A 12,352-nucleotide genomic window follows, 5' to 3' on the forward strand; every position below is an offset into this window, starting at 1 on the left:
ACTTAAATGCCTCTCTAAGTACAATCCCAATGTGAAACAGCTGTCACCGCCCAGAGCAGTGGCATGGCCACGCCCCTCTTGGCAGTGGCCAAGTCTTGTTCATGACCGAACCCATGTTTGTGTTACACTTTTCAAGTGAGCAAAAATATTTGAATGTCACTGACGGGTCTTTCTAGTTGCTTAGGCGTTTTGTATCAATGACTTAAACATTAGTGAGAACTTGTTTTTGGCTTTGGCTTTAACCTGTGAAAAATGCTTTTGCTGTTAAGCAACCATGATGACCAGAGAGTTGTCTATGGCAGAAAAGCTAACCATCTTGAAGCTGAGAGAAGAGGAAAAATTGATCAGAGCTGTTGCATGGATGGGCATAACCGACATAACAATTAGGAATGTCCTGAAAAAGAAAAAAAATATACTCGTATGCAAAGTACGCAACGGACTTCAAACAGGTTGATGACAAACATTATGAGAGTTGTGAAGCAACACCCACAGACATCAGTCACCTTCAAACAGCTGAGGTCAAGGTATCACAAAGAAGACTTTGAGAGAAGAAATATACATGCCACTCATAGGCAAAAAAAAAAAAAAAAAAAAAAAAAGAATCGGATGGTTAGATTGAATATTACAAAGAAGGGTGCTCATGGCAAGATTTCTGACAGAGAAGTGCAAAGAATCATCAGAAGAATTGTCCAAGAGCCAAGGATCACTTGTGGAGAGCTCCAAAAAGACCTTGAATTAAGAGGTACAAGGCTCCGGCATACCCGCAACCCCTGTGAAGATGAGCAGTATAGAAAATAAAGGAATGAACGAATGAATGGATATGATAATGGACACCATCACAGTGAAGTTCAGAATTGGGAACACATGGTGGTTGGGGGGTGTGACCCCTGTTGTAAACATTTAAAGAAACATACTTAATTACAAACACTGCCAAATCCTTAATATCCTTTCAACACAAAAGAAATCGTCGATTTTCGTGTTTACTGGCATGATGCTTTCATTAAAGTTTAAAGTTTGTGTGGCTCAAACAAATTTGATCCCGGAATGTTTTCTCGAGGTCTAAATTCCCTGCTTGCTTAACGTTGAACGGAAGCTTTTGGTTCTACTTATTGTAAAGAAAGTCAAAAATATTAAACTTGTAAAAGAGCAATTGAATGCCTTGCTCCTTGGGGGAGGAAGCACATCTTGATTTAATGAATCAAATGAACAGCGGTGACTTGCCACTTGCTGCACCCTCCAATGGAAAGAGTTGCACTTCTGCTTCCAGTCAGCAGAGGGCCTTCCAGAGCCTCAGCCGGAATCACACGCATGTGACGCTTTGGAGAGCAATAATTAGAACAATACATAACATTAGTGTGGAATGTACAAAGAGGAACAGACATAAGCAATGAGGCTTGCTGGAATATTATTATCAGAAACGTGTAGCTGAGACAAAGAGCCTTCGGGGCTGTGATGAAATGCTCCAATAAAAAAACAAAAAACAAAGACGGGCTCTCAGAGCTAAGTGGCAATTTACACCAAGCAATCAACCGTTATGAACGTTTCAGAACTGAATATGACTCCCCCCCCCCTTTTTTTTTTTTTTTGCAATCTTTGCAACACCAGATAGATGAGTCGATCTGCCAAGTGGAAATCACTTCAGCCAAATGTCACTCATTTCAAATCCGACAGAACAAGAAGTTCATTTCCCCGAGTCTTTGCCATTACTATGCAGATTTAGCACAAGCACTTTAGGTAGTGTCCCCTAATAATGAGTTGGCCTAATTATGGATTCCTAATAGTGCCGATGCAGCCTTGAGTTAGCATCTGTTCTTCTTCTTTTCCTTTCGGCTTGTCCCGTTAGGGGTCGCCACAGCGTGTCATCTTTTGCCATCTTAGCCTATCTCCTGCATCTTCCTCTCTAACCCCAACTGCCCTCATGTCTTCCCTCACCACATCCATAAACCTTCTCTTTGGTCTTCCTCTCGCTCTTTTGCCTGGGAGCTTCATCCTCAGCATCCTTCTACCAATATACTCACTCTCTCGCCTCTGAACATGTCCAAACCATCGAAGTCTGCTCTCTCGAATCTTGTCTCCAAAACATCCAGCTTTGGCTGTCCCTCTAATGAGCTCATTTCTAATCCTATCCAACCTGGTCACTCTGAGCGAGAACCTCAACATCTTCATTTCTGCCACCTCCAGTTCAGATTCCTGTTGTTTCTTCAGTGCCACCGTCTCTAATCCGTACATCATGGCCGGCCTCACCACTGTTTTGTAAACTTTGCTCTTCATCCTAGCAGACACTCTTCTGTCACATAACACACCAGACACCTTTCGCCAGCTGTTCCAACCTGCTTGGACCCGTTTCTTCACTTCCTTACCACACTCACCATTGCTCTGGATTGTTGACCCCAAGTATTTGAAGTCATCCACCCTCGCTATCTCTTCTCCCTGTAGCCTCACTCTTCCCCCTCCACTTTTCTCATTCACGCACATATATTCTGTTTTACTTCGGCTAATCTTCATTCCTCTCCTTTCCAGTGCATGTCTCCATCTTTCCAATTGTTCCTCTGCATGCTCCCTGCTTTCACTGCATATGACAATATCATCTGCGAACATCATGGTCCAAGGGGATTCCAGTCTAACCTCATCTGTCCGCCTATCCATTACCACTGCAAATAGGAAGGGGCTCAGAGCTGATCCCTGATGCAGTCCCACCTCCACCTTAAATTCCTCTGTCACACCTAAGGCACACCTCACCATTGTTCTGCTGCCATCATACATGTCCTGTACTATTTTAACATACTTCTCTGCCACACCAGACTTACGCATGCAGTACCACAGTTCCTCTCTTGGTACTCTGTCATAGGCTTTCTCTAGGTCCACAAAGACGCAATGTAGCTCCTTCTGACCTTCTCTGTACTTTTCCACGAGCATCCTCAAGGCAAATAATGCATCTGTGGTACTCTTTCTAGGCATGAAACCATACTGTTGCTCGCAGATACTTACTTCTGTCCTGAGTCTAGCCTCCACTACTCTTTCCCATAACTTCATTGTGTGGCTCATCAACTTTATTCCTCTATAGTTCCCACAGCTCTGAACATCCCCTTTGTTCTTAAAAATGGGAACTAGAACACTTTTCCTCCATTCTTCAGGCATCTTTTCGCCCGCTAGTATTCTGTTGAATAAGTTGGTCAAAAACTCCACAGCCATCTCTCCAAATTGCTTCCATACCTCTACCGGTATGTCATCAGGACCAACTGCCTTTCCAGTTTTCATCCGTTGTAGTGCCTTTCTGACTTCCCCCTTAGTAATCATTTCCACTTCCTGGTCCTTCACTCTTGCCTCTTCAACTCTTCCTTCTCTCTCATTTTCTTCATTCATCAACTTCTCAAAGTATTCTTTCCATCTATTTAGCACACTACTGGCACCAGTCAACACATTTCCATCTCTATCCTTAATCACCCTAACCTGCTGCACATCCTTCCCATCTCTATCCCTCTGTCTGGCCAACCCGTAGAGATCCTTTTCTCCTTCTTTCGTGTCCAACCTGGTGTACATGTCTTCATATGCCTCTTGTTTAGCCTTTGCCACCTCTACCTTTGCCCTACGTCACATCTCGATGTACTCCTTTCGCCTCTCCTCAGTCCTCTCAGTATCCCACTTCTTCTTCGCTAATCTCTTTCCTTGTATTACTCCCTGTATTTTGGGGTTCCACCACCAAGTCTCCTTCTCCCCTTTCCTACCAGATGACACACCAAGTACTCTCCTGCCTGTCTCTCTGATCACCTTGGCTGTCGTCGTCCAGTCTTCCGGGAGCTTCGGTTGTCCATCGAGAGCCTGTCTCACCTCTTTCCGGAAGGCCGCACAACATTCTTCCTTTCTCAGCTTCCACCACATGGTTCTCTGCTCTACCTTTGTCTTCTTAATCTTCCTACCCACCACCAGAGTCATCCTACACACTACCATCCTATGCTGTCGAGCTACACTCTCCCCTATCACTACTTTACAGTCAGTAACCTCCTTCAGATTACATCGTCTGCACAAAATATAATCTACCTGCATGGTTCTACCTCCGCTCTTGTAGGTCACTATGTGTTCCTCCCTCTTCTGGAAATAAGTGTTCACTACAGCCATCTCCATCCTTTTTGCAAAGTCCACCACCATCTGCCCTTCAAAGTTCCTTTCCTGGATGCCGTACTTACCCATCACTTCTTCATCGCCCCTGTTTCCTTTACCAATATGTCCATTACAATCTGCACCAATCACAACTCTCTCGCTGTCTGGGATGCTCAGAACTACTTCATCTAGTTCCTTCCAGTTAGCATCTGTTACTCTGGTATTAACACTTTAGCTTTTAATGCTGTATTAAATTCTTGACTCATTAGCACTTGACCAAGCTAATGTGCTTGCTCAAGTAAATTACAACCTACTAGCTAGAAGTAGACAGTACAACTGGTTAGTACATCTGCTTTTGGAGTTACACAAATGTTCGTACGGCTGTTAAAAGTGACGCAGGATGGCTAAAAAGACTTTGGAAAGTTATCGGGGCTCATTAGATGTCGTTTCAAAAAACCGTGACGGGAAGAAGTGTGCTTTGATCGACAATATCGACCCATACACCTTGGAGAAACACAAATGGAGCACACGAATGTGGGCGTCGGTAACCTATCCAGACATCGTCCACTACCTCCTCTTCTCAACAACCGCTTATACCGTGGACCAACTAAAGAATTACAAAGGTCTGGAGGTCTACAACCAATTCATCAATGGCGGGGTTCGTCATACGGCGGTATCCATTGTAAGCCCACTGCTAAGGTGAGTGGACCGCACAATGGAATTTAAAGATGTACCGCGTGATTACAGTCAGTGTTGTGTTCAATTATGTTTATTATACCAACAAGGGAGGTGTAGATTATTATTTTTTCGTTTTTGTTACCGAGAGGGAGTGAGAGGGGTACGACCGGGACGAGTCCCAAGTGGCGCCCGCTCCTCTTTCTCCACTTCCATGGCTACATTTTTAACTCAACTCACGAAACAGCTAGAGGTGCGGTAACTCGTTTTTGGAAACGCATCATATTAAAACAAAAAATACAGATTTTGGAGAGATGCATTGCATTCACACGTATTATGTCGCCCACTGGCCCTAACAAATACTTCTCCTTCACAGAACTTAGTTATTGCTAAGTAGGTGTGAAATTCTAAAAGGTATCCAATACTTACCAAGAACAAAATGTGCCGAGCAAACGCTGACATAAGGGAATGACTTGGCTGCTCGAGCGGCTCTACTAATACGAGACAGCCACAGTTGTCGCCGTTTGGTTGCTAACAGCTCCGCTTAGTTACGGTTTGTTTATGTCATGATCCTGCCGCTCCAGCACGAGCTGTGCGGGTGCGCTGATTGGTAGGTGCACGCCTGCGCCTCATGCAGCCTGATTATGCTGTGGATTTATATGACCGCGATGACAACTGGCCGGCGCCAGTTCGTTGATCTTCATGTCCCGTTCGTGTGCTCCGGTATCCCTGATCGAACCTGTGTGTACCGACCTTCGTCCGTTCTCCGACCAACCTTGGAAGCCGGACTCCTTCGTTACTTCTGCCTGCTTTGATTGTTCTCCTGTGTACCGACTCCTGCCTGCCCGCTCACCTGCTCTCTTCCCCCGACGTCCCAACTACCGCTGCTGCACCGGACTGCCTGCTCGATCCCCGACCTCTGCATATAATAAACGTGTCTCCTTGAACTACCTGGCATCTTCCGAGTCCTGCATTTGGGTCCTACTCTCGTTCCAATGGGACGTGACAGTTTACTTGAATTCCCCAAAACAAAATGGCGGCCGCGTTCTCAACCCGAAGGTGTGTGACTTCTATTGGATGTGATTTTGTATCAATTAGCTCCTTTTATCTTATACTGGCAGTGATTTAGCCTCTAGTTATGTCTGTTAGCCTTGTATAAACGAGATTGCTTCAATGCTAATCTTAATTAGATCATAGCTAGTTTATATTCCTTATCTGTTGCCCTTTCTATACAAATTAGCTACCTTTGTCTCACTTAGCCCGTAGATGCCATCTGTTCGTGTCTGCCTCACTTATCTTTGTATTCATGCTATTATTCATTAAAGTCTTAACTAGTTAGCAGCACCGAAATAGCAAACCGTATTGTAACCATAGGGAAAAGAACATTCATTAGCTTTTAATAAGAATGAGTTGCCCTCAATTTAGACATTTAGTCTTTCCTGACCTAACGGCTTTTCTATGCAAATCGGCACAGATTAACTGTTAGATGGAGTGATTTAGCCATTTGCATGTCTCTCTTTATTATCAGTGTTGATATCGGAGGCAATTGGAAACACTGTCCAGCCGCGCGGTGGTCAGTGACAATAATAAGACTATGGTAAATTCTTCAAATCATTAGAATTTATTTATTCCATTATCTACGTTGCTCACTAATTGTTGATTTACAGCTAGTGGTTTGAACAAAGACCAAATTTTGTTCACCTGAATCACTCTTTGTTACAGACACGAAGCAAGCAATGACACAATGCACAGTGGCGGTGGAGTTCCATAAAAGAGCAAAGAAATGCAGAATTTTACTGTTGCCATACTATTTTTGTTAATTTCACTTGTACAAGATTTATTAAATTTTTACATTTTTAATTTGAAAATTAAGAATACAGTGTAACTTGCATTAATTGCGCAATGCCTTTCAGGTTAATTATTCATAGCGAGTGCGCTGTTGACCGTTCCTGCTCCGGTTAACCAGTTAACATAATCCTCTTTTTGTCGTGTGGAAAAGTTATATTCCTGCTAGTTGACGTCTGCAGAAAGTCACTAAAAAGTTAATGTAACATTTTTCCAAACTACCATAATTTCCGGCCTACAAGACATGAGTTTTTTCACACGCAGTCAACCCTGCGGTTTTATGCGGTGATGCGGCTAATTTGTGCATTTTTTTCATAACGGCCGCAAGGGGGCACTTGAGCGGAAAAGGTAAGCATGAGATGATGGAATATATGTGCCGAGGGAGTGACTTTTACCACCCCTGTTAGCTCTGTGCTAGCGTTAGTGCTGTGCTAGCATGTTCCTGCTGTGTTACTGGCGTGTCTAAGTGATATTTACCGGTAAATTTCATTTTAACCGGCCCTGTTAGCGTTAGCAGTAGCAATAGTGTTAAACTCTTTCTGTGTACCGCGTTTGCAAATATTTCGTGTTTCAACGTTGGCACTTGCGGCTTTTACACAGGTGCAGCGCTTATGTATGTACCAAATGGTATTTCCTTTACAAATGTACTCGGTCAGGCTTGTAACCAGGTGCGCTCTGTAGGCAGGGAATTACGGTAGTTACTTTTGAAATCAAGTAATCAGTAAAGTAAAGAAGTTACTTTTTCAAGGTAACTGTGGCAAGTGGTCGCCACAAAATTTCAAGCAAGCCAAGTCATACAGTGTTGCAACATACTAGTGGGAACTAAGCTAATTTTATTACTATATTTTCCCACATTAATCACAACCATGGAAAAAAGTATTCACATCCCATAAAAGTTAAATGATCAACAACGGCGATTATGAGTTATTTCAGTAGATTTAACTTTATTTTTATTTTATTTCTTTTCTTTTATTTCGTTCCTACAGTTCTTAAGAGAACCTTAAACAAAATCGAGGTTAATATAATTACGTGTGTCCCTATCGGTCTAATGGAGAATAAAAGAAATTCTGAATTAAGGGAATAAAGTTGTCATCCTTCAAAAAAAAAAATACTGTAATGTGAACAAAATCTGCATTTCCCTTAATTTAATCACTGAGTTATGTTTTCCAATTTATTTAGAAGCGCTAAATCTGGCCAAGTGACAATTGTCATTAGATTGAACTATTTGCTCTGGTTTCAGGTTTGAAAGCTTTATCACAAAGCCGACTCAGCGGGTGATATTTTAATGGTGACATGTCAATAAACACATTCAGAACTGTGAAAATTATATTCACACTCACCCACTTGCTTACACCGTACTTACCAATAGCAGCACGCACTTTTGTCAACATTTTTATCGTCTTGATTGTAATGCAAAGTGAGTCCAGACGGCAGACTTAAGATCACACCTGCCATCTTTTAGTCCAGACTCTTTCGTCATGCTCGCAAACGACTTCATATTATTACTTTCTGCGGTTGGCAAATTATGTTTTGTGTTCCAAGTAAACTTCTAGTTGCTGAATCTTGGCTTACCTCTGCACTGGGGGTGGATGTTGTGCGTAACATGTGCACGCACACACGCACACACACACACGCACACACACACACACACACACACACACACACACACACACACACAACACACACACGTACACACAGTTTCCAAGACCTGCTTCCCAACTTTGAGGCCTCCATCTTAGATGAGAAACATTTCACACCACCAAACAAAAATGTCACAATAGGTCTGAAGAGTAAATGAATAATGCCATCGCAATTTCCTCACAGGCGAACTGAACTTTGTGCAAAATGTGGGTCTTTTTTAACTGATTAGAAATTTTTGCTTTCAATGCTCGATGTACAATCAACAAGCACGAGAAGACGAAGAGACCCTGTGGCGATTTCTTTGTTCAGTGTACGGCTTGGACACTTTACTGGGAAAAAAACTAAAACAAAACACATTTCAAGAATTGGGGCAAGAAGGGTTTGGATTTGTTTGAGATGGACAATACATTTGGATAGTACTGTAAGCAAAATAGTTGGAATTTTTTTTAAATATTAAAGAACCAAAGAATATTTCAAGTCAAGATTTTTTCATTTTTTGAATCTGCATATTTTCGCAGAAAAAACAAACTTGAATCTTCACCCCAAAAAATTTTTCAGAAAAAAAGTTACCGTAATTTTCGGCTTACAAGCCATGACTTTTTTCACACGCTTTCAACTCTGCGGTTTATGCGGTGATGTGGCTCATTTGTGCATTTCTTCTAACGGCCACAAGGGGGCACTCGAGCAGAAAAGGTAAGAATGAGACCGGTGGAAGATATGTGCCGAGGAAGTGACTTTTACCGGCCTTGTTAGCACTGCGCTAGCGTTAGCGCTGTGCTAGCATGTTGCTGCTGTGTTACTGGCGTGTCTCAGTGATATTTACCAGTAAGTTTTATTTTAACCGGCCCTGTTAGCGTTAGCACTGCACTAGCACTAGCTAAAAAGCTAGCTAGAAACACAGTACACAGAAAGAGTTTAATGCTAGTGCTATCACTAGTGCCGCGCTAGCGTAAAATTCTTTCTGTGTACCGTCTTTGTAAATATCTGGTGTTTCAATGTGGGCACTTGCGGCTTTTACACAGGTGCAGCGTATGGATGAACCAAATAGTATTTTCTTTAAAAATGTACTCGGTGAAGCTTGTAAACAGGTGTGCTCTGTTGGCCGGGAATTACGGTTATCTTCATATAAAAAAATATATTAAAAAAAAATCTTTAAAGGGGTTTAAAAAAAAAAGATTTTACGGAAAGTTTAATCCACCCCTACACATTGTTGATTTTATTAGGCTGCAAAAGTACAAATATTTATAACGTAAGATAAATGTACAAAAAGTGCACGTATATCACTATAAAGCGATACAATGGTTTTCCACAAGACAGAATTCTTACAGAATATTTTCAAACTGATTTATTTAAGAAAATGAATGGCTCAATGCCAGTGGTGAAGTACAGGAGTGTCACAGTACAGTACAGTACACAAACACACACATACACCACACACACCAGTACACAACATGCACACAATGATTTGAATGTTCTATTACAATTTTCTCAGCAATACATTCAAGAATTTTCTGAAAAATGTCCTAGTTGGTTTGACATCTCATTGACAAAAAATACTTCAGCTTTCCCCCCCGAAATCTTATTTATGTATGAACATACCGTACCAGAGCTGATATTACAAAAGTGGAGGCGAATTTATTTACACAAAGTAGAGGCAACATTACCAAATGTAAGACCAAATTTAGAAAAGACAACAAAATAGGGACATCCTTCGTCAACCTTTTCTTGGATCATATCCTTTTCAAAGCAACAATATGAAACTATTATTGATAATATTTATATTTTTAAAAGGGAATTTCTGGCAAATTATTGACAACTAACTTAAATATATTCACAGAATTTGAACTAGAACCTGAAAATTTTTTCATTTATTTTTGAGCCAATTGTACATATTGTATTTTTTTTATTTGTTTGTTTGTATTGTTTTTATAAAATGGGAATCAATCTCGGCAATTGGTCATGAATTATGAGCTAAAGATATTTATTATATTATACAATTTGAATATACATTGTTAAAATGTGTATTTATGTAACACAAATTAACAAATAAAGTACATTGTTTAATTGAAATTTTAAGTACAATCTGAAAAATATATATTTAATAATACTATTTTTAATATGTTGTTAAATTAATAAAATTAAAATACAAAATTGTCCGCAATTGTAATATTTATGCAAAAATTAAATAACTCCTTTAAATTCAAAAAATGATTCTGGATGTTTTTGTATTTCAGTGACAATTTTACCATTATGTATTTTTTAAAGTAAATATTAAAACAGGAATCCATTTATTAAATCTTTTATGAAGGAAAAAAAGATTTAATTGAAATGTATTTTATTTAAAACATGTTTAATATTCATTGATAAATATATTTAAAATGTGAATCCGTGTTCAAAATTGTCACCAATAACAAAAACACTAGTAACATTTATTTATAGTTTATATTTTAAATTAATGTGTTAAACTGTTTTCAAATTAACAAACTGATATATTAGTAAAAAAGTAAAAATCTTCGATAAACCCCCTAAATAATTAATCTTGCATACACATGTAATATTTACTTAAAACGGCTATCCAGACAAAATAAATGTTCAGTTTCCATTAAAAGCCCACAAAGTACATAATAATCATTTATTTCACAACCAAATGTATTGTTTTCTTTTGTTTGTGGTTTTATTGACTTGTGATGAAAATAGCTTGTGCTCACATTAGCCTGTTGTATGATTCCCCTTTGAGACTTTTGCGGACACCGTTGCATCCTAATAGTTTGATAGTGTTGCTTGAATGGACAGAAAGCATCGGTCAAGCCTAAATCTGCGTGTGTGTGTGTGTGTGTGTGTGTGTGTGTGTGGTGAATTACCAGCAGAGGATTACAAATGCAAGTTGTGGCCTCTTGATTTTGGCACACAGTCAGTGGAAACACGAAATACTGTCTATGCACACACATGCACACACTTGTCATTGTATTGCAGACGTGCACACTTTAATGATGGATAATGATTAGCGCAAGCTAATATGTACACTTTATTTGACTTAACAATACAGCTTGATAAAACGGTGTAGGAATTGTGAAAGTATCCCATGGATTGAGTCTGGCCAGTTTTTTGTATTTTTTTTTACACTTTTGTGTAAGAATCACTGGATGGATCACGGAAACGGAGGATGTGTGGGCTCACATGAGGTTCTGGAAGGAAAAAAAAGTAGCAAAGTAAATGTGTGTCTGGAAGTAGGTGTTATACACTCAAGGTGGCAATGAGGGTCAACAATACTTTTTTTCCTTGGTCCTTCTTGCTAGGCAAAAACTTAACAGAATTTGAGGATATTTTAGCTAGCTGGCGGGCACAGCAACAAATGTAATTAATAGAAATGAAACAAATTCTGATTATTGGACCTTATTGCATAAATCTGAAGAGGTAATTAAAATTTTAGAGAGGTAAATAGTAAATGGAACGACAGATCGACCAAATTGAACAGATTCTCTTTCCAGGTGCTTGTTTGAAGCAGAAATATCAACACAGAATTAAAATGTCAATTAGGTAGCAAGTCCTAAATTGCAACTCAGAATTTATCCCGTTTTTCTCCTGGTCCTTGTAACTAGTCAAAAACTTTAGAATTGAAGGGAAATTCTGCTTCCTTGTCCATGCTGCCTGGTAGAAATAATAGTTCATCAAAGTCACAATAGCAACGAAAGTCTCACTAAGCTAGCTAGTAGACGCAACAATTCAGTTGGGCAACATTTATCAGATTTTTTTTTTTTCATGTGATCAATGAGCGGTAGAGATGCCAACATTGGTTAAAACGGATTTAAAGTTTCAGCGAGATACAACAAAAATGATTTGAACATTTTTAGTTTGCCATCAGGTGCAGCATCGTTAACGGGCAGAAACGCTGAGCTCGAACTAAAAATGTAATAGCTAGCTAGAGAACAGGTGTAGCAATTTAGATCAACAGAAGTGACTCATTCTTTTCCGTGGTCCTTGTTGTTTGGGACATACTTCAATGTTCAAATAAAATGTTCGCTTGTTAGTTAGCTAGCTAGCTAGCTGGCGGGCATAACGACAAATGCTGTATATATTGTTTTTATTTTCCTGG

The 12,352-nt window shown here is 39.9% G+C and overlaps 1 protein-coding gene across 7 annotated transcripts in view; it reads right to left on the reverse strand.

The window, feature by feature from the left end:
* Positions 1 to 10,634: 10,634 nt before the first annotated feature.
* Positions 10,635 to 12,352, reverse strand: part of zgc:77784 (uncharacterized protein LOC402947 homolog) — a 66,948-nt gene continuing 65,230 nt past the window's right edge. For 5 of the 7 annotated variants that reach the window (XM_061827469.1, XM_061827468.1, XM_061827466.1 and 2 more), the window contains one exon: positions 10,635 to 11,444. In XM_061827469.1, coding sequence (XP_061683453.1) covers positions 11,433 to 11,444 — 12 coding nt within the window. In that variant the 3' untranslated portion in view covers positions 10,635 to 11,432. The remainder of the gene's footprint in view (positions 11,445 to 12,352) is intronic. The other 2 variants (XM_061827464.1, XM_061827462.1) reach the window with 1 other exon arrangement.

This window comes from Syngnathoides biaculeatus, chromosome 8 (genome assembly GCF_019802595.1).
Source record: "Syngnathoides biaculeatus isolate LvHL_M chromosome 8, ASM1980259v1, whole genome shotgun sequence".
Taxonomy (NCBI): domain Eukaryota; kingdom Metazoa; phylum Chordata; class Actinopteri; order Syngnathiformes; family Syngnathidae; genus Syngnathoides; species Syngnathoides biaculeatus.